Raw genomic sequence first — 22,797 nt, forward strand, 5'->3', positions numbered from 1 at the left:
AATTGGACCCAATTGGGTTGGACCCAATGGGTTTTTTTGAAAAAACCCATTTAAAAAAAACCCATTATTTAGCCCAATTTTGGGTTTTTTTAAAATTTTCTGAGAAGTTTTTTAAAAAAAATAATTAATTTAAATACTTTTACAATTTAAACTTCTTTTTTATTTGTTCTTCACCACAGACAATGAATGTAAAAAATGAATTTTGAACTTTAATAGTATTTCTTAACTCTTAACGGATTAAAAAAATACTTCAAAGATTTTAAATAAATGTATTCAACTTTTTTTCTTTAACTGGTCACAAAATAACTCAAATTATCTTGACCAAGTCCCGTCACGTCTGATTTTCTCAATATATGTAGATTGTACAGAGGAAACTAATCTAGTTAAAAGGCTTTCATTTGAATTATTTTCTGCTAACCAACACGTTACAAATCGCGAATAAACACAAGGTATATTTTTTAGAAATAAACAGATTTTTCAAATGGTTGATAGAAAACAGAACATGTACAGTATTTTCATTATCTTACGAAAAAGTTAAATATTTCTCACTCTGTACACAAAAATAGAAAAACCACCAACATAAAATTCAAAGAAATGTTTTGATTAAGCTGGAATTCAGTAAAAATTGATTTAAACTACTTGAGGTTCTACAGTAGTTTTGCATAACAAAATGAAATACAATAAAGTAAAAATGCAAAAAAAAAATGTAGTAATTAAAAACGAACAATAGATTTTATCACTCGAGAAGTAACTTTGCCCTAACTGTTGGTAATAATGAAAATTAAAAAAATCAGAAACTTCACCATTCGTGGTTTTTTTTGTCTTTTATACTTTTCTTGTGAAAACGCTGAATTTTAACTAGTTTCCCAGCTTTTTTTACCCGAAGACAATTTTTGCACTTTTGTCCATATACTTGCGCTACAATATGCTATAAGTATCCCACATTTTCCCTAAAAAAAAGACAAAAAAACCCACATTTCTTTTAAAAAACCCAACTTTAGTTGGGTTTTTTTTTTGGGTTTTATTTAAAAAACCCCAAAAAACCCTGGGTCCATGGGCTTTTTTAAAAAAAACCCGGGTTTTTGCCAACCCTGATTTACATAATTATAAGAATTTTTTTAAAGAAAACAAAAGTGAATAAAAGAAATTTACCAGATCAAATTTAGTCAAATTCATTCTGTATTTTAAACCAAAGGGCTGATAAAAATCAAACATAAAACCTATCTTGATCAAGAGGAAATTGTGGATGATCATGTAAATATTGGAAAAGAATTGTCACTCGAAGGGAAATTACATCTAGCTATAAATTAAAAAAAAAAAAAAAAAACACAATAAAAAAGAAACACACACACACAAACATTTTGCATCCAAAACCAGGATGCAAAAGATAAAATTAATTAAAGATGAACGACTAGATGACTTAAGGCAATAAAAGGAGTAGCATCGCACAATATTAACAGCACCACCAACCAGTGTGAATCCGGAAAGAGTTTCAACTGAAGGAAAATTTGTACATTAAAATGAGTTCCACGCTTATTGACAGATGCATTTATTCAACAGATGCATTGTGTTTCTTACAATTATATTATTTTTTAATTATCATACTTCTTCACAGAAAATTTCCATAACTAATGCACTTTTTGCTCAGAATTATGAAATTGGTAACAAAGCAATATGTTTTTGATCCTTTTTTAAGGAATTTCTAACACTGGTGTTTCCACTAACACCTTTATTGGAAATATGGAATACGGAATAGCATTTCTGGACCGGTATTGCAATCAGTACAATTTGAGTGCTTGAATTGTTTATGATTTCACTTTAAGAAAATGACTACAAATGAGAATACATTATCTTTCAAAATGAACCAAAACTAAGTTTAGAAGAGTTTATTTAACAAAAAATGTATATACACTCAGACAAAAGCTCCTTGTTAATAACACAAAATGTAGCAAATAAGTGTTAGCACGCATGGCAGGCATTCTTTGCTTAGCAACCTACAGAAATACAGCAACATAAGAAATATATCTATATAAATAAAACAAATATATATATATATATACAGTAGGCACCGCTTAATATGATCACTTTGGGACAAATACAATTTGATAACAATAACCGAAAAAATTCAAGGAAACACAAAACAATGATTTTTTTTTCAATTAAGGTGCATTTATTTTGGCAACCTCAAATTAAAATCACAATAACTCAACTGAACGCAGTTTTAAAATTATAAATTATTAAATTAATATAATGGAAGTATCTGAATTATAAAAAGTTAAAGCTAAATTATGCTATTTTTAATCACATAGTAATAGGTGAAGTAAAGTATGATCGTTTTCCCTGACATTCGTAAACCAGTTTCAAAGAACATTCTCTCGAGACAATTCTTTAATAGTTTACAAAGTAATGGCAACAATGGAGGTCCTATGCCTGCAACATGTCCAGCGACCTAATTATTTTAGGTGCAAAAGAAAGTTTTCTTACAGCGAGTCTGTGGCCACTGGGAGCGAATTTTCTGTAGCTTCATTTCTAGAAAAATTTTGAATCTGCTATTGAAAACCACAAAATGCTACACAGAAATTTAGTCTCGTCAGGGTTTGCCAATGTTTTTCTGTTAATTGAGGAACAAAAACGGGGAAACAATTGAATGTTTATGAAAAAGTGATAACAATAAAACGAAGACACTGATTACTATATCCGACTTCTTTAACGTGTGTTAACATACAAGTGTTCCGGGACTTCGTAATTCTGATAACATTAAGCGAATGATAACATTAACCGTGATCACATTAAGCGGCGCCTACTGTGTGTGTATATATATATATATATATATATATATATTTGTGTGCATGTTTCCTATACAAATCCACAGTTTTCCTCGGATCTGGACCAAATTTGGCAAGAGGTACTTGGGCACCTGAGAAGAAACATCCCAGGTAGCATTAACTCATCGGATTTTGCTCGGCCGATCATCGACATCCTCCTAAACTCATCGCATTATGCACGCTGATATCGTTGTGATCAGAATCCGAGAACGGTTTTTGATGAGCTGTTTTTTATCGGAAAACTATATCCTTACGATAAAATTTTCCGATGAAAATTTGCCGAGCTGCATTTCGTCGGAAAAAGAGATCGTAATGATCAAATTTTCCGATGAAAATTTGCCGAGCTGCATTTCATCGGGAAAAGAGATCGTAATGATCAAATTTTCCGATGAAATTTGCCGAGCTACATTTCATCGGAAAAAGAGATCGTAACGATCAAATTTTCCGATGAAAATTTGCCAAGCTGCATTTCATCGGAAAAAGAGATCCTAACGATCAAATTTTCCGATGAAAATTTGCCGAGCTACATTTCATCGAAAAAGAGATCGTAACGATCAAATTTTCCGATGAAAATTTGCCGAGTTACATTTCATCTTAAAAAAGTAGGTCGTTTAAATTTTCCGATAAAATTTTCACAACCTAAATTTTTGGAAATCTCCCAACTGTTAAAATAGGGATAAGTTTTATTATTCAAATATCGGACTATTGATCAAACGTAAGGCTATACGGATCAACATTCAGGGTTGAGAATCGGAGGAAAAATGACTGAGACTTTGACTCTGAACTACTGGTGTGACTATTCATTACAATATTTTGAATATCCCCATTACTGCATTTCATTTTTTTCTATTGAAAACATGCTTCGGTGGCTCCTATAAAATTATCTTGATTATTTATCTATTCATTTCTTGTATTAAGTTGAAACTTGTCATGGTATACAGGTGCTGAATACTTCCTTTCGTTAAAAAAAATGTCCGAAGCATACATTTCACTGGCCTTCAGTTAGGTAAATTATGCTGAACAACCATGGATGTTCCTAAATAATATTCAAAGGTTTAACTGCTTCATATTCAAAGGCAGCATTTTTCATTTAAAATTTTGATGAAAAAATACGTTTTGTATATAAGTCATTTTCTTTCTTTCTTTTTTCCTTCTTCACTAATTAAAATTGGCAGCTTCGGTTCGACAGCCTCCCCTGGCGACGGCCCTGGGCAAGCTGGTTCCAGTCCTGGGCAGTTATGCAACAACAAAAAAAAATATATCTTATCGGCTGATGAATTCACCAACATGCAGAAAAACATCTTATTACTCTTAACATGAGTTTGGCTGTGTGTGTGTGTGCTTTTTTTTTCTTTTTTTGTAACTGTTACTTAAGATGATAGTGGACTCAAGTAAAATTTTCCGAAGACGGTTAGAAAATTATCTGAAACTATGACGAAGCTTGCCCCAATTGAAAATTCTTCAAGTAAGCATACAAAAACGTAACATATTTTTGTATATGTTTTAAAAGGTTTTTTTTATTTAAATAATTTATAAGTTTTAGAATGTGTTGTCAGCTCACAATTTTCTGTAACGGCAGCCCAAAATTTTCGGCAATTTCAGATCAAAACCAATCTGCGACTATTTTTTTTGTAATGATTTTCTTGTAAGTCGTTGAGAAATGTACCGGATTATTATGATATTGCCAGATAATTAAGTAGTTTCTTTTCTTTTTTTTTTTTGAAAGGGAAGAAAAAGGGAAAAGAAAAATCATGTTTCTTTTTTCTTTTTGTAGTATTCAATTGTAAAATTCAATGCGGCCCAAACACAAGCAGGCAAATGCCCAGATGCCCGCCGGCCCCATCCGCCCCTGGTAAAACTGATCTAGACACAAAATCTGCTGAAAAGTACTACATGCACACAGAACAAGAATAGAACAGGTGTCAAAAGGAGTCTTCAAAGAGTTTTGGATGTCCGTTAACTTATGGCAAAAAATTAAAAAATGATGCTTACAACTAATATATTTTCAAAATACATGGAAGTAATTTAAATACTCAGATGAATAAACTAGGAATTTAAACTGTCCTAAAATAGTTTTGCCCCATTTGCAATTTTGATAAACAGAGGAAAAGCAGGATTCATAATAGAAACCTCTGAAAGTTAGATCTTGGCCCAGAACAGTTTCACCCCCCCCCCCCAAAAAAAGCGGAAACTTCATTCCTAAAACGCACCTTTCATTCTGGCTCAAGGTTGATGTTGCTTCCAAACTTGGCATAGAGTTGCACCTTGAGGTCTGACATCACTTGGCGGATGGTGTCTCTCTGCTGGCGTAAGGCCTCCATATCCTTGGAGACAGCGTCCTTCTTGGCATCTAACATCTGGTGCGCTTCCTCTGGGCTCACAAACACAAACACGTCTCCCAGCGCTGGTATGTGAGGAAGGAAGTCAAGGACAATATGGGTTCTTCCATTAAGTGAACCATGATTACTACATACAAGCAAACAGGTGCAATTTCCAAAATTAATAATTTAGAGGTAACCAGTACCCCCGTAGCAAACAAATTCTTTAGAAAGTCTGCAGACTACTACTTTGTAGGGGAAAAAAAAAAGAATTAAAATGATTTGTACCATATTTTTTGGGATCCACATATCACTGGTACTGATCCACGGGTAGCATGTACTTGTGGATTTGTACCATATTTTTTTGAGATCCACAGACTCATGGTATTAATCTATAGGAACATCTTATTTTTAATCAGGATGTGTACAGACTTCAGCATAAAAATTCTCCTGCAGGAACTTGAAAGAGTTTAAACTTTTTTTTTTTCATTCAAGTTACTGTAAAAATAAACTGTTCAGTAAATTACTGCCCATTAGCCAGGGCTAAAGCAGAAATAAATGAAACACACCACCAGCTCAGTCATTTCCAGCCAAGGACTGCAGTTTCGTGCTTATTAGCACTCATCAGCCTGGCATAGGAAAGTGACTGAACTGGAGATGGAAAACCTCTTAAGGGAGCCAAGAGTGCCAAACAAACTCGTAGCTAATATAGAATTAGCACAGACCAGACAAGTGATTGAAGCAATGGTTTGGTTCAACTCTCCGAGTTGAACCAAACCATTGCGAACCAAACCACCATAGTGAACCATCACAAAACTACAGTCCTCAGCTGGAAATGACAGAGCTGGTGGTGTATTTCATGTATACAGACTGTTGCCTGATACATACATTATATTTACTTTGACTAAGATAAGATTGTTATATACTGTTGTCATTTAGTGTTCTGGTTTTGCTAAAAAAGTTTTAAGTCTTTTTCCTTGAAAAGAAGTCAAAAATTAGCTAATTGAAATGAATTAGCAAAAGTTAGCTAGTTCATTTCAATTAACTAACTTGAGCGAAATGACTTTTCTAAGCACACATGTCCACACGTTCTTTGTTCATATTCATGACTGATCCTATCAATGAAGCGTAAATGAAAAAAAATCTCAGCATTATGAAAACTTGAACTCAAAATATCTTCTTATGCCTGATCTCCTACTCCAATATTACTCCTATGCAGATTTTAGACCTAAGAATTTTTATAAGAGCAAAAACATTCCCTTCATATAAGAAATGTAAAGAGTTGTTATAATTTTAAGAATTTAACTTTTTTCATTAGAAAAGGAGCAGTAGCTTTTTCAAAATTATGATTAAAAAATACAAGTTAAATAATTAAGTAAAATTATCCCAAATTCTCAGATTTAACTTATTATCTGATTTTTTTTTTTAATTTTTTTTTTTTTTAAATCTTTTTTTTATCTCACTCTGTTGATGATTTTTTTAAAAAAAAAAAAGATCGAAATCCATTAACAGATGGAAAACTTTCCCCACTGCTGGTCCTTTGGGAAACTAATCGAGTAGGTTCTTTTGTATAATCACTTGCTTGAAAGCCTTGCATTTGTTTGCGTCTTGTTTGCTGCATTTAATGCTTTTCTAGAAATGCATTATTGATATAAAAAGGGGCAGAAATGAAATATGCAATTTAATCACTAAGTAGTCAGTGATGTGTAGCTAATATTGTTTCCTCTGGAACGACAAAAGGATATGGTATCTTTTCTTCCTCCTCACACATAAGAAGGTCAGTTTCAGCATCTTCTAAAGCCTCCTGTTCATTCTGTAGATAAAAATTTTGTTAAATATTGAACTAATTTATAGTTGCACATAGTGATGTAAAATACCCGCGTATTTATTTTTAGGGGTAAATACCCAGGGTATATACCCGGGAAAATACCCAAAATGGGGTATTTACCCGGGTATTTATCTAAAAAATTTATATTCAACTAAAATACTTTTCGGTATGTATTCCACTATGTGTATATACAGGGTCTATTCCAAAAGTAATGCAATTTTTTTTTAAAGTAATTTATTGAACAGATTTCCACAAACACTTAAAATTTTTCAAAGTAATGTCCCTTGGGCTTCTGCACATTTCTTCCATTGTTTCTGCCATGACTGGTAAGTGCCCTGAAAGGTGTTTTTTGGGACCTATACTAAAATCTTCGTCACGGCTGATTGGATATCTTCTAGGGATGAAAAATGGATTCATTTCAGGTCTGCCTTAATCCGAGAGAACAAAAATAAGTCTGTCGGTAGCCATGTCAGGACTATAGGATGCGTGGGGACAGAGTTTTCACCTGGTGTTTAGCCAGCAACTCTCAGATTCGCAGCGCGTTATGGCAAGGTGCTTGGGCACAAACTTGCCCAGGGTTCGAAAATATGATATTTTCGAAAAATGCGATATTTTGATATATATCGGATAGTTTGATATATATACTCCGATATTTTCAATTAGCACAAACTAAAGTCTTCAGAATAGTAAATGCATCCACTTTTTTTTCTTGTATTATAATTACAATATGTAGACTTAAATTAAGATTTTTTTCATTATTTATATCTAATATTTCATTTTACATTTCTATCAATTATGATGGAGTTAATTTAGCAATAGCTATTTTACTCATTTTTCTTCTGTTAGCAACTTTTACAGTTATATGGTTCAGAAATAAATAATATGCATTAGTTGGTGCACAGTCATAAGACATTCTCCTTTTTTTCTGAGCAACGTTTAACATTTAATTAGGCACTTTTAATAATTAAAATTGTTACATTACTAATAATTTTATGAATATAAAATACAAGTAAAAAAGGAACTTTATATTACTTTGTCTTATTAATCATGCATTGTTACATCATAAAAATATTATAGTACACTGTAGTGCACAGTTAGTATATAGTACATAACTTTTTGGTTATTTTTAATAATAAATGAACAATATTTCTATGATTAATATACTTTTTAAATTGAAAATACCGTAGTTGAAAAAATAAATATAAAAAAATATCAAAATATCATGATATTTTCGAAATAAATATTGGGTATATATTGTAAATATATCATGATGTATATCGACTGATATATTTCGGCGAACCCTGAACTTGCCTCACACTTTTCTCATCGCTAAATCTTGAGTAATGCGAAATACAGCAGTAGACAACATGTTCAGTTCATTTGCAACCATCTTGATAGTCAATCGAGGGTCAAAGTCTAACAGTTGAGGAACACGAGCCACATTGTTGGTATTGCTGGTTGACGGGCCGCCCAGAGTGTTGTTCACCTTGAACCTCTTCCGGGTCCTCTTTAGAGGTCTTTAACCACCTCAAAACTTGTGAATAGGACAGAGAAGAGTCCCCGTAAGCTTAACGAATCATTTTGTTTGTCTCCTCAACAGATTTTGTTGGTTTAGCAACAAAACATAATCGCATACCATTTTTCCCCTGACCACGGTTGATGCGTAGAGGTTAACATTAACTAACGTCCAGCCACTTCCACAGCTCGGAGAACCCTGAGACAGATTTTCCAGGAAAACCTTAGGGTCCTCCTCACCTAAACCAAGTAGTTTGAATATACTCCGACCAATAAAAGCTGGCCTGGAAAAAACCATTGCATTACTTTCAGAATACACCTTGTATAAACAACCATATACAAAACAATAAATTTTTGCCCAAAAATTGTATTTTGATCACATATTTAAAGAATTATTGTGTGAAACAACTTAGCAATCTGATATGATATTCACATTAAATGTGTTGGATATGCCTAATCAATGTTGATAGCCAAATTTCAGATATAAAAAGCCATTCTACAAAAAGTGAAAAGCTTAACTGGTTATAGAAAAACGCAAACATCTTCTCCAATTATGACATTGAAAAGAAAGATTTTTTGGTTCACACGATATGTTTCTTACACAATTTCATCAAGTCTTTCAATAAAAAATATTCTAAACAGTGTAATACATATGTATGTATCAGTTTTACCAATTATTTCATATTTAGATTTAAAAAAAAAATTCCTATTCACTTTTTGCATTTTTTTTTGTAAAATACCCAGTGTTTGGGTATTTACCCAGGCCTTGGGGTAAATACTCGGGTAAATACCCGAAAAATATTTACCTACCCGCTGGGTATTTACCCTATCCACATCACTAGTTGCACACAAAACAATATACCAATATACACATACTTGCCAACCTTCAAAGGAAAAAAAACAGGAGATTTTACTAGAGGTATATAGGTGGTTCACCATTGACATATCCTCACTACAGAATTATTAAATTATGCTTTTAAATAACATGAATACTAAATTTAAAGTGAAATGGGGATTTTTTGCAGATGTAAGCAAATTGGTAGCAGCAAGAATATTGCAAAGAAAAAACTGAATAAAAGGAGTGAATTTGCTTAAAGTTTCGTACATTCTCCAGTCTCTACCAGAAAAGTAGCTACAAAAATTTAATTACTAAAATCCGAAAAAAAAAGGAAATCAGTATATAATGAAAATACAATATAAAATAAGTAGGTATTGAGTAGCACATGTTAAAATAACTTCAAACATTCAAAATAATTGATATAATTTCAAGATGCAAAAGGATTGAAATCTGCTGCTATTTTTCGGCAAAGCACGTGCTTTGTTAAACATGCAATGTGGAGTGCTTCTAAAAAATTAATCTTTACTTAAATTTTTACTTAATTTTTAATTAAATGAGTTATTAATTGGAAAAATTCTTATTCCCTGACATTGGTAGACTAGAAAAGGGTGACATCTATTGAGAAGAAAGTGAAACTTTTTGATGATTGTAAGAAAAAACTGCAAAAACGGGAGAAAATCATAAAAAACAGGAAATCTGGAGATGGAAGCAAAAAACGGGAGTACGCGTTAAAAAAAGTAGAGTTGGCAAGTATGTAAACAGTGAAATCCCATCAAAACAAACTCCAAGGGACCAATAAAATTTTTTGTTGAAACAGATTATTCATTATAATGGAATCCCCTTAAAACTTTCTTTATTTTTATAAAAGTGTTAATTTTGCAAATCTACACTCTAATATTAAATATGCAACACTTATCTTTACTAACGATCTAAATATAATTAAACACACACCATTTATTCTACAAAAAAAAAAGAGGAAAATATTGAACACTTTTATTTATTGGTCGTTTTCACAAAAATAGTCATTTTCTTTTGTAATTCCATTTTAAAGTGCAGAAGAAATAAGAGAGCAACATCTAGCACTTGTTGTTTTGGTCATTTCCCAGTATACCAGAAAAAAAATTTATAAGAAATTTATTTAATTGTAGCATAAGATACAGTAGACCTTTGTTTTATATGGGGGTTACGTTCCACAGAAATGCCCCATAGATTTAGACTTAATAGTGTAAAAATAAAGGTTAGGTTTCACAGATGTAAAAAATACTTCATTCCACAGATAGATCAATCTAATGCGAACTTTTTCCGATACATATGTACAACCTACATAAAGAAAGATGCGAATTAACTTAGTGTTTACAAAAAAGAGCTGGTTATAACATTCTTTCAGCAGTCTTTTTTTTTTCTCTGTAGTTCCTTGTGGGGCATTCCCACATCCATGATCACTTGCATTATTTCCATGGCTGGATCTTCATTCACTAACAAATTAACAAATCCAAAAGATCATATGAGGCAGTGAGAAACAAAGGGATGTAAGTAGCAAAATTTAAAAAAATAGAAATAACCAGTACAAATGGTAGGTGAACCCCTCCTCTGTCTTGGGATAAGATATAGTACCAGTAGCCCTGGTAGGTTCTGCTGTACAGCATGATTCAGAAAAAAAAAATCAATGTCAGCCTACGTAGAACATTATTTTTAAAGTTGTTTTACTCAAAACTTTAAGTGTCCACTTACATCCCTTTGCTTCTCTCTGCCTCATTTGCCTATATTAACCCATTCGATAATCAGCCCGAAACCCCTTAACGCGCATGCCGCAGATAACGAACGGAGTTGCTTTTTGCTACGTTGTAATAGCGCTTTTCTCCCCATTTTGCTCTCGGGATTTTAATGTTGTTTTTGCTGTTCAGCTTGCATTCGAAAATCGCTTTGCTTTATTAGTTTTTTGGCACTGAATTAAATAGTGCAATAAAATACAAGGTTGCTAATATGTGCTGAAATATTCATTAAATTTACACAGTACATAACGGAAAAATAATAAACAATAGAGGATAGGACGAAAAGCAATTATTTTTATAACACTAATTATTTTATTGATTTATTTTTCTTTTGGCTTTTATCTCAGTATATCATTCTTTTCTTTTTATACACTTAAGAAATCAAAACTGTTAAATGTAAGATGATCTACCTTTCAAAAGGGCTCAACAAAACATTCTTTAAACAATTGACTGATCGATCCCACCTGTGAGCAAGGGGTTTGAATTGACAAAAACGCTTTAACTGTGGGAATGATTTTCTAAGCGGATAAAAAGTATTCTTCGGTGCCTTTTGATACATTGTGACCCTTCAAAACGACCAATAAACACAGAGACATCTCTTTGCTTTCCGGTTCTTTTATCGTAATTGCGATGACTTTTAAATCTCTTCTGAGTGTCCAGATATCAGTTGCTCAAGCGTGGGAAGTATTTTAAAGATAAATGATTACAAAAGATCAAAACTTGCGGCTAATCCCCTATTTCCCTAAAGGATACTTTTGTGCATGCAACTAAAAGCCCCCAGCTGAAAGAGGAATAACAGAGACTGCCTGGGCGGATTCCCTAAGGAGATGTCCCCCTTGGTGTCTTGCGGTCAACTCTTCCACATTATTTTCTTACAACAAAACAGTTTGAATCAGAAAGGAATTTCAAAGCAAGCTTTACTGCTTGTATTTGGGAACATGTCTTCAGAAGAAAAAAAAATAAAATCTTGCTTGAAATCGAGTCGAATTGTTTTTCTTATTTTAAAACATATTTGGATAAATTTTAGTTAGTTTCATAGGATTATTTACTAATTAAGGCAACTTGATTATTGAAAGGAAACCAAATATTTATTTCTATTTTTAAAATCTCATAAATAAAGGCGCAATTAAAACATTGGAGCTATTTTAAAACAATAAATAAAATCTGAAAAAAAAAGGGAGAAAAGGAATGTTTCGTTTCGTATGAGTAAAGCGAAAATAACTCAAGATATTATAATTTCATTTGTACTGTAGTATATATTTTATGTTTTGCATGGTCAACTATTACGTATAATCAATGCGGTCGTCATAATTTTTGTTTGTGAAATTAAAAATATTCAAAACTGTAACACTAAAAAGCCATCAAAGGATGCCGCGAATATAAAAAGTTAAAATTTAAGTTTGAAAATATCACGATTTAAAAATAAATAAATAATAAAAAATAATAATAGTATACAAATAAATAAAAAGCGTAGTAAACACATTATAATTTAAAAAAAACATAATCGTACAAAATTAAGATGTGTAAGATAATTTTTAAAAAATGTTGTGTAAAACAAATTATAAAATTTGAAGATTTTGAACAATTTAGTGAAGGTTTCTTGTGTAAGAAGGTGGATTTTTGATAACAAGAATAAAAAATTCTGTTTATTTGCTTTATTCAGGCATAGAAATATTGTTAAATGTGTAAGGAAATATTTTCACACTTGTTCATCAGGAGTTCAAATGCCAGAATGCTAAGAAACAAAGCTTCCACGAAAAGATAAAAAATACAATGCCTGATTATTCAAAGCATTATACGTGTCCCATTTAGGAGTACTTGAAAGGTTAATATCTTAGTAAAATAAAATAAATTACAACAAGTTTCGTGAAATACTATAAGTTACATCCCTTTTGTCTAAGAAAAGAGCTTGATTACCGCTCCCCTAAAAGCTCCAGAACCCAACAGAGAAGCGCAACAACAGGGTTCTGCCCCTGGAAGGATCGCCGACACATATTCCGTCGAAGCAAAAACAGCTAGAAACGCCGTGACGACACAGGTTCGTCGAAGGCAGTTAGGAACCATTTTCTTGCGACGAGCCTGAATCGGCCGGGGCAGTATTAACACAAACTGCGCGGCCGATCCTGTATCGGCCGGGGCAAAGAATGGGTTAAGAAATGGCTCTAAACTTTCAATGTGAAAGCTTTTGGTTGTGTGTCATCAACAACGGTATCTTCATTGGTTTCAATCTCTTTAGTCACTTTGCATTTAAAAATCTTGCAGGGGGGAGGGCGCACAGAAGTCTATGTACGCTACTGCTAAAATATTACTCAAGCTAACAAAAGGCTGTTGAAAGACAAATAGGCAATTTTACACTCACTTGCAGTACACCAGACAGCATGGTAATCATATCCAAAGACTGCAGTATCATTCTTCTTACAACTTATCAGTCTGGATTAGTGAATAACCAAGCTGGCAGCAAATGACATCTCATTGAAGCTGAGAGTACCAAACAAACTGGTAGATACATGGTATCTGCTACATTTTGAGTTTTGAAATCCATGACATTCCCTGACTTTCCATGACTTCTGCTTCTAACTTTCCATGACACACAAAATGCAATTTTTCCAGAAAAAACATTAATTTTTCCCAAAAATATCAAAACTAGTGTTTAGTGAAAATTAAATCACAACCATCTGATCTATGCTTTGGACATATGTTTCTAAAAATTCAAACTAAAGTGAAATGTAAATAGCTCAGCTACATTTTGTACTAAAAAATAATTTATGTAACAATGACTAGTGATACACATGACACAATTACAGCATTTTAACCTAATTATTTTGCTACCAAGGATATATTTAAAAATCTAAAATTTTTGAAAATATTTTTTACATTGTAAATGAATACATTTGATAATGTGGTCTAAGTATTTTTGTAAAGTCTCATTTTTACAGATTTAATTTAAAGATAAAATAAAGTAAATTTTATGAATGAATTTCCTGAAATTTAGTTTTTAGAGATTTTTTTTCAATGTTCAAATCAAAAAGTAGAATAATAATTAAATATTAAATTTAACCAAAAAGTGTGAACGTAACTATTTAACTTATGCATAGGGCTTTGTACTTCAGAATTTTGTGAAGGGATCATTTTTTAAACTTCAAATTTAGTAAAAGAAGTTTTTAAGTTTAAAATTTTATGAATGATCTGTTCTTGAAGTTTGACATTTAGTGAAAGGCCCAAAAATAGACTCCAATTCCTTTTTAAATATCCTTAGAATCTTGTACTGTGCAACAACAGTTGTCCTTAATCTTGTCGAAAGCATCACGTCTAAGTGATGTTTTACAACATAATTAAAACATTTTACAACTTTTTAAATAAAATATAACAACTTTTTAGAATCAACTTTTTATTTGTGCAGATTCATTTTTCTTTACTCATTTTTAAAGTGTTAAATCATTCAACCTTCAATCAAAAACCCATCACCTCTTTGGCCTTGAGCTCTTCGACTACATCATCCAACCTTGCATTCTGGCAAGCGAACTTGTTAATTTTCTGCTGGTCTTCAAACGACACATGCATTTCAGAATCCTAAGATGTAATACAGAATTAATCCAATTTGAAAGAACATTCAAATATATCTCTCTCTATATATGTATAAGCATAAATGGATGGATGAGGGTGTTTGTGTTATGTTCTCTTCATACAAATCCACAGCTCATGTTGGCTTTTTGCTAAATTTGAACATGAGGTCCTTTGATGCCCAGGAATTCCCATGGGAGGTACTTAGGAATTTAATCCAAAGAGGTCAAAATTTAAATTTCGAGCTATGAATTTGCTTTTTTCTACAAGTTGGACATGATTTTTTAATTTTCTGTTTTCCTTTTAATTAAGCTTTTTAGCTAAACATGTGTCACTTGACACAACTTTTATTTTCGAGGTAGATGGTGCAACACAGATAGTTTAAAGTAAGCAATTCATACTATTAAAATCGTATTTGGTGTTGAAAGAAACAGAAGACCGTGGTGGCCTGATCGGTAAAGCATCAGACTTGTGACTGCAGGGTCCCCAGTTCGATCGAAATGCCAGAAAATTTTCATATCCTTTGCATGGGAAAATTGTTTCTATATATACCGAAAAATCTACATATATCGGAAAAAAATTTTGAAACATTTGAAGATTTTTTCCATTTCAGACTGTTTGTTTCACGAAAAATGAAAGTTAGCGGAAAAAATTAAGTTTACTAAAGGTTGCTACGAAACTTACAAGGAAGCTGAGGTTGAGGGGTGAGTAGATAGGTTGTTGTTCCATTCTGGAGTTCATAAATTCCCTCAAGTTTATTTCAAATCTTGGTTGCAACCAGTAATACAGTAAAATCAGTTTCAAAATATCACTTTTGTCTGTTGATTATCATTCCTAGTCTTTAGCTTCGGTGAAAATCATTCAAACTAAATAGATTGATTTATTACTTTTCTCTCGATTACATAGTCAAACGGAAAATCTGGTCCACCCCGAAAAAAAACTGTCCCAGACAAAATGCCCTTTTGTCCACTTTTTCATTAAACTGAAAGTTTTTAGTTAAAAATTTGAAGTTTGAAAATAATAAATCATTATACAGATTCTTCCTATTCAAGGAATATTTTAATTCAAAAATAGCATACATAAAATAGCATTGCATATATATATATAGATAAGCAATTGATTGTAAAATATTTTTAGTGAAAATGAAAAAAGTAAGATCTGTTGAAGTTTATGTAAGTGTGTATATAAATCAAATGAGTGTTAATAAGTTATAATGCATGTGTTACGTGATTGCGTATAGCAGTACTTGCGTTGTGTGTGCGAAAAGATGTTAAGATGTATTCCTGGTTACAGGAGTGTGAAATGAGTTTAGCTGCATCAATAAAAATATATATATAGTCGAAGCAAAAGATATTTCATTTATTTTAAAACCTTAAATTATATATTGTTAAGGGGTGCACCTCCGAGGACATATAAAAACATTTCACGAGCTCATGGTGAACTCAGACTTATTATCAACTCATCTAGACTAAAATAGGTAATTACGAAACATGAAAAATCAAAATCATCCCCGCAAATAAAATCCCCTGGAGCGTGGATCATCCAGAATCACTAGAAAGTCATGATGGGCGCAGAAGGAGCACTAATCAATCAGATGCGGGGCCACGGAATCGACGTCTGTCTAGTCACCTTTTTTTTTTCACTTTTTTTTCTGCCTGACAAGGCCACAAGCACTATTTCTGTAGGGGGAACTCTTCGCTAGCAGGCATGATGATGGAGCGGGAGTCTCACGTTCAGTCAACAGGGAGCAGAACAAAATGGCCAACAATAGCTAACTGATTCCACTTATTATAATAATTTTGTTGTACATATTTTTCCTAAAATTGCTTATTTAAAATGGGACACAAGGGCAGACCAATAAAAGTATGTATGGAGCAGTGAACTTTTGTAGTTACTTCTTTGTTAGACTAGTGATTTATTTCTCTCAATTTCTACTCCCAGGGCCGATCCTAGGGTCTTGGCCGCCCTCGTGCAAAGCCCTAATGTGCCGCCCCTGAAGAGCAATTTGCATGTTTTGACTAATACTTAACATCCATATAAATCTTTCTTCAAATTTCTGTATCAAGTTCTAATTTAAAAAAACAAAACAAAAGAAGGATGAATTTATGTAAAAAGGATGAAAAGTTTTATAGTAAGAGACTCCTTAGGTGCAATTTATATCTTTGACGAAAGTAATTGATACCAAAATTTACTAGTCATAAAAACCCATTTTATAGTCTGTCTTTGGTGAAGCGTATTTCAGGCATTGTTCGACAATTGGACAAAGAGCATGGTGTGCCCTCGCAAACTATTTTTTGAAACTGACGTCAATTTCAGGCTAGTTTAGGCAGGAAGGGGTTGGTGGCTCTACGGAACTGTTTAAAAACGAAATTTTGAGCTATAGGGATTACATTGGAGAAAAGAGGGATTCGGGATATTTCCCCAAAAGTTCTTCGAAACTGATGACTGAAAAACGCAATTTTAGCTTGTTTTTGAATACGTAAAGGAAAGGGTGGAATTAGGGGCCTCTCTAGAGATGCTAATTCAGACTGTCTTTGGTAGTAATGTTAGAGAATGGATTTCAGAGTTCTCTACCACCGCAAAAATTTCGAAAAAGAAATTCAAAAAATGCCACTAAGCAATTTTTGTTGACGTTAGGAAGGGCTGTCCCAAGAAAAGACATTTTGGATTTTGGAGTCATCATTTTTAGGCTATGTTTGATTAAATTAAGGTAGAAAGGGTGAATAAGAGACTTAATTGGATCCTTAAGATCGGTGGTTCAAAAAGCGAAATTTTCCGTAATTAAAATCCTTAAACGGCAGTTTGAAGCTTTCTTAAGTCTCATCAAGGAAGTCAGGGCATCCTTTTGGTTTTTGGAGCCACACTTAATTTTGTTAAGGGCCCTGTCCTCCTACCTGATCTGAAACCGGGAAGTTCATTCATGATTTTAGCTAGAAAAAATTGCTGTAAAGGGGGAAAATTAAAAATGTTAGTTTGTTGATCATATATGTTTGACTCTCAGGGGAATGGCAATTTTCCATTCCCTCCAGTCTCCATGGCTGTTGAACACAGAATTTGTTGTTTGAAATACTTGTGAGAACATCTTATCAGTACAGTCTTTAAAAAAAAAAAAAAAAAAAATATGCCTTTAATGTTTAGGGTCAATAAAAGCTTGGGGGAAGGGGCTGAGGTTAAGCATTAGTAGCCGTTAGAAGGCACATTTTGATGCTTCAGGGAGGGGGGGGGGATTTCCGTCATTGCCCCTACCCTGTATCCATGCCTGATTACCGCTTCTGCCACAAATTTTGAAACCAAATGAAGCTTGTGTATAAAGAGTTGATATTAATGGATAATGAACCAACACAATGTGCTCTAACATTCCATTTTCTTATTATGCTATGCTGTTGGAAAATCGGCACTTACTTTGATAATTGAACATTTAAAATTCAGCGTATTTATATGACCTACAGTAAGTTACCTTGTGAGAAATTCTTGAGGAATTTTGCTTGATTAAAAGAACTATATGGTGCGACCTGCGGCCGCCCAGGGTTGGCCGGATTGGACCCAACTGGGTTGGACCCAATGGGTTTTTTTGAAAAAACCCATTATTTAGCCCACTTTTGGGTTTTTTTTAAATTTTCTGAGAAGTTTTTAAAAAATTAATTAATTTAAATACTTTCACAATTTAAGCTTCTTTTTTATTTGTTCTTCACCACAGAGATTGGACATAAAAAATGAATTTTTAACTTGAATAGTATTTCTTAACTGTTAACGGCATTAAAAAAATACTGCAAAGAATTTAAATAAATATATTTTACTTTTTTCTTACAGTAAATAACTCAAATTATCTTGACTAAGTCCTGTCACGTCTGATTTTCTCATATTTGTATAATGTACAGAGGAAACTACTCTAGCTAAAAGGCTTTCTTTTGAATTATTTTCTGCAAACCAACACGTCACAAATCTTGAATAAACACAAGGTATATTTTTTAGAAATTAGCAGGTTTTACAAATGGTCGGACAGAAAACAGAATAGGATTTACATTATTTTCATTATGTTACAAAAAAGTTTAATACTTCTTACTCTGTACACAAAAATAGAAAAACAAGCAACATAAAATTCAAAGAAATGTCTTGATTGACCTGGAATTCAGTGAAAAGGGATTTAAACTACTTGAGGTTAGTAGTTTTGCATAACAAAATGAAATACAATAAAGTAAAATGAAAAAAAAAATGTAGTAATTAAAAACGAACAATAGATTTTATCACTCATGGAAACTAAAAAATCTTAAACTTCACCATTCTTAGGTTTCGTTGTCTTTCATACTTTTCTTCAGAAAACGCTGAATTTTCCAGCTTTTTTTTTTCCCCAAGACAATTTTTGTGCTTTGTCCATATACTTATGCTACAATATGCTACAAGTACCCGCATTTTACCTAAAAAAAGACAAAAAACCCACATTTCTTTTAAAAAACCCAGCTTTAGTTGGGTTTTATTTAAAAAAAAACCCAAAAAACCCTGGGTCCATGGGCTTTTTTAAAAAAAACCGGGTTTTTGCCAACCCTGGCGGCCGCCCTTGTGCGGTGCACATGCTGCACACCTGCTAGGATCGGCCCTGTCTACTTTCTATACAGTTGCGTTTTTTTTACACTACGCAGTGCTCATTTTTTAACAACTTTCATCTAATTCTATTCTTGTATAAAATACAAAGTGGATTTCATACACGAAAATTAGCTTAAAATATAATGTTTTAGGAGAAATTAATGATAAACTAAGTCATTTTTACTACAGATTCTATTTTCCGACAATTTGCTGCTTTGATTTATCAGGGGTCTGGCCAGAGCAACAGACCCTTCACAAAAATCCGATAAACCAAAACGGACCTTTCACAAAAATCCGATCAACCAAAACGGACCCTTCACAAACTTCTGGTAAACAAAAACGGATCTTTCACAAATTGTTTATTGAAAGAGCAAATCTCAAATTAAAATAATACAGCATATTTAAAGTTAAATTAGAGGAATCAACTTATACAAAATCAGCTAATTTTGCAAAAGGAAAAAAAAATCGGCACTCTTGTGATGCTCCTGCAAGCCATAAATAATTACTACTGCCAAATAAATATAATGCCTGTTGTTGGTTTCTTTGAAAGTTCTTTGAAAGTCAGTTTGGTTTATAATTTTGCTTGTTTGTTTTATGCAGCGGTGTTGTTGTAAACTTCTTTGGAAAAGCGTCAACATTCTCTGAATAGGCGTAGTAAGCACTTTTCCCCCCACTCATGATTTAATCATCAATAATATACAGCGAAATGAATTTAGAACTACAAAGGATAGTATGGGTGGGGTGGATGTGATCGCTTCAGATAGGGTTACAAAATTTAAACTTATGGCCACTTAGTGTCTGGTGGTGCGATGTTAAACTGTTATTTTGGGAGAAAGTTATATGGGTTTGGTTTTTCGATACTAAAAAGGATAATTAACTTTAAATAAACTTTTATTTACCGTTATTTTTTTCTATAGATGTCTACATTTTGAAAAACGCAATCTTTTTACATCCGATATGAGAATCATATTTTATTCTTTTTTTCAAGCCAACTTCGCTTTATTAGGATGCAAATAAATGAAAAGTCTCTTTTTTTTGTAACAAAGCTTATTTTAAGTTTTCAAAGGGGAATTCCATTTTCTTTTATGAATCAATAATTAAAATGCTGAATCGATGGTTTATTTTTTATTTTATATATTTATTTATTTATTTTTGCTTCAACTGTGTCCAGATATTAATGATATGTTTATCATAGGACTCTAAAATGCAATTCAAAAATAATTTTATCAAAAATATTTATTTTACAAGCTGTTTTTATACTTTTGATTCCTTCACTTTGAGGATTGCAATCTCTTTGCATCCGCTGTGGAAATCTGATTTTTCGAATTTTCGATGTTTAGTACGCTTAGTTAAGAGGTAAACAAATAAAGTATTTTTTTATTTTTGTGAAAGTCACGGAGTTTATAAGGTTTGAACGAAACTCTGTGCTCTTAAACAGTGTCTTGGGTTAAAAAGTTAAATGCTGAACCCCTGCCTAATTTTTTTTCTTACAGTTATTTTAAATACTATACAAAAAACATTTCTAGTATAATTTAACATGATGTAGAATGGTAGATAAATATTGATACTTGAGGAGTGCCCATCTCCCAGGGAGCGATGCCTCCCCCCTCTCTTCAAATACTAGAAAAACACTCAAGAATGATATTCTCAACAGAAAAGAGAGAAAACACTCAACTTTAAGTGTCAATGATGCAGTTTTCCACCATCTTAAGAGTCTAAACTTTCGTTTTTTACAAGAAAACAAAAATTAATTATTTGATTTTTCACAAAAATAATTGATTTTTCACAAAATTATTTTATTTTTCACAAAAAACGGACCCTGTGAAAAATCCTGGACAGACCCCTGTTTATGGAGGTTCAACTGCATTTAAATACGGAACCACATGGCCGGTAAGAAGCACAGTAGAAGTTATATGATTGAACATTATGAGTTTTTGAAAATCCTTTGTTACACATTAATTTCCCGCATTACTTGAACAATCAGCCTTTTTACTACAATTTTAGCTTTCAATTAACAGTTTCACAATATCGTCCCCTCAGAGCAACAGTAAGACATCTTTTCCCAGATATCCTACAATTTCTCTGAGGCGACAATACGCTATGGGATCCTTTGCAAAATTTTAAAAGTATTTTTTTTCTGAAAGAGCATACTTAAAAATGTAGGATTTAACCATTTTTTAAAATAATTTGACAAAGTTTAATATTTTTTAACAATTATTTTAAACAGTGCAATTTTATTTACACTTCTGCATATGACATCACAAATGATGAAATGCCATTCACTGATGCCATTAGCACAGAGCGCAATATTTAATTTGCATCTTTATTAATGTGTACTAGCAATGATATGGTTGATAGCAAGCCTAGAGAGAAATATTTAATTCACTACTGAATTATCATAACCTGGAAACGTGGCTAACAACAAGAATAAGCTTTTTCAATGTGCCAGTGGAAATGTGCCAAAGTACATCATTTGTGAGGCATAAAGACCACACCTTATTCTTAAAATCGGGCAGTTTTAAAAATTAATTACAAATAAAGCGTTTAGGAAACAAAATGTTTTTCTCGCTCCCATGTTATTATTTTTTGCTTATTCTATCGCTTTCAGTGACTAAAACATACTTTTGACAGAAGGAAACAACCCCATTAAGTCTAAATGCACCCAGTATGTTTCTTTATTGTTTCCTTAAAAGTCTAAAACAAAGACAATAAAAAAAGTTGATTGTAAGAGCTGAATCAGTAGAGATGGGGGATATTTCGATAATTGGGAATCCCCCCTAGCGCGGTAGTCTCTTTTTTGGCGTAATTTTATTTTGGTAACCCTGCTGATTTGTAGTAACCCTACGTAAATAGATGTTTCCGATCTCTTTGTTTAGATTTGCAAAGAAAAATACCTCTCGCGCAGGCGCTGGAGCCAAAAATTGACGCCAATGAAGGAAGATCGCCAGATTCCCACTTATCGAAATATCCCCGAAAGGATGCACTTCTGTAAATTTAACTTTGAAACAGGGGGGACCCCTCTTCTCCAAAAAAAAAGAAGAAAAATACCCATAAAGACACCTCCCACCCCTCCTTTCTCAAAATTTCAATGACAGTCTGCGCAATGACCCCCTGGAGGTGGGCAACCATGTTATGTTAAAATGTCACTGCGATAAAACCCTCTTACAGGACAAATGTTATTTTTTTTACATAAACGAGAGAAGAGCATCTGTTTCAAATAAAAGTGTACAAAGCCTATATAATATGAATGAACCGAACTTTGTATACATAAAATCTCATTCTGTCTTTTAAGGAATTTCGAACAATTTCAATACGTATATTTGAAGCCATATTTCTCAAATTCCCATGTAGTTTTTTTACTTACATTAACCGAATCTCTCGAAATGGACGCCATGTTGTTTTGCTGCCGATCAAAAACGATGTTGCCAGATTCTGTAACAATAAAAGATGGCGATTTAGAAACTGAAGATTTAAAAATTCGCATACTCCTCTAAAATGCTCTTTGTCAACGGATAATTTTGTAAATTTTTAGTCTTTATATTGTAAAATTTATTTTTTA

At 32.6% G+C, this 22,797-nt stretch overlaps 1 protein-coding gene across 1 annotated transcript; it reads right to left on the reverse strand.

Moving 5' to 3' along the window:
• Positions 1 to 1,861: 1,861 nt before the first annotated feature.
• Positions 1,862 to 22,668, reverse strand: LOC129229372 (prefoldin subunit 4-like). The gene is made up of 5 exons (XM_054863665.1): positions 22,603 to 22,668; positions 14,562 to 14,666; positions 6,887 to 6,956; positions 5,036 to 5,232; positions 1,862 to 1,994 (listed from the first exon to the last, which is right to left on the reverse strand). Exons 1-4 carry the CDS (start codon positions 22,630 to 22,632, stop codon positions 5,039 to 5,041), a joined length of 399 nt encoding a protein of 132 aa, XP_054719640.1. The 5' UTR covers positions 22,633 to 22,668; the 3' UTR covers positions 1,862 to 1,994; positions 5,036 to 5,038.
• Positions 22,669 to 22,797: the final 129 nt, after the last annotated feature.

This window comes from Uloborus diversus, chromosome 9 (genome assembly GCF_026930045.1).
Source record: "Uloborus diversus isolate 005 chromosome 9, Udiv.v.3.1, whole genome shotgun sequence".
In the NCBI taxonomy this organism is placed as follows: Eukaryota; Metazoa; Arthropoda; class Arachnida; order Araneae; family Uloboridae; genus Uloborus; species Uloborus diversus.

Excerpts from the sequence above, each read along its gene's own strand:
- LOC129229372 (XM_054863665.1), bottom strand. The coding sequence starts at position 22,632 with ATGGCGTCCATTTCGAGAGATTCGGTTAAT. Across the intron at positions 6,957-14,561 it reads AAGAGCTCAAGGCCAAAGAG|AATGAACAGGAGGCTTTAGA; the intron begins GTGATGGGTTTT and ends TTTTATCTACAG. Across the intron at positions 5,233-6,886 it reads GGAGGAAGAAAAGATACCAT|CAGCGCTGGGAGACGTGTTT; the intron begins ATCCTTTTGTCG and ends TTCCTCACATAC.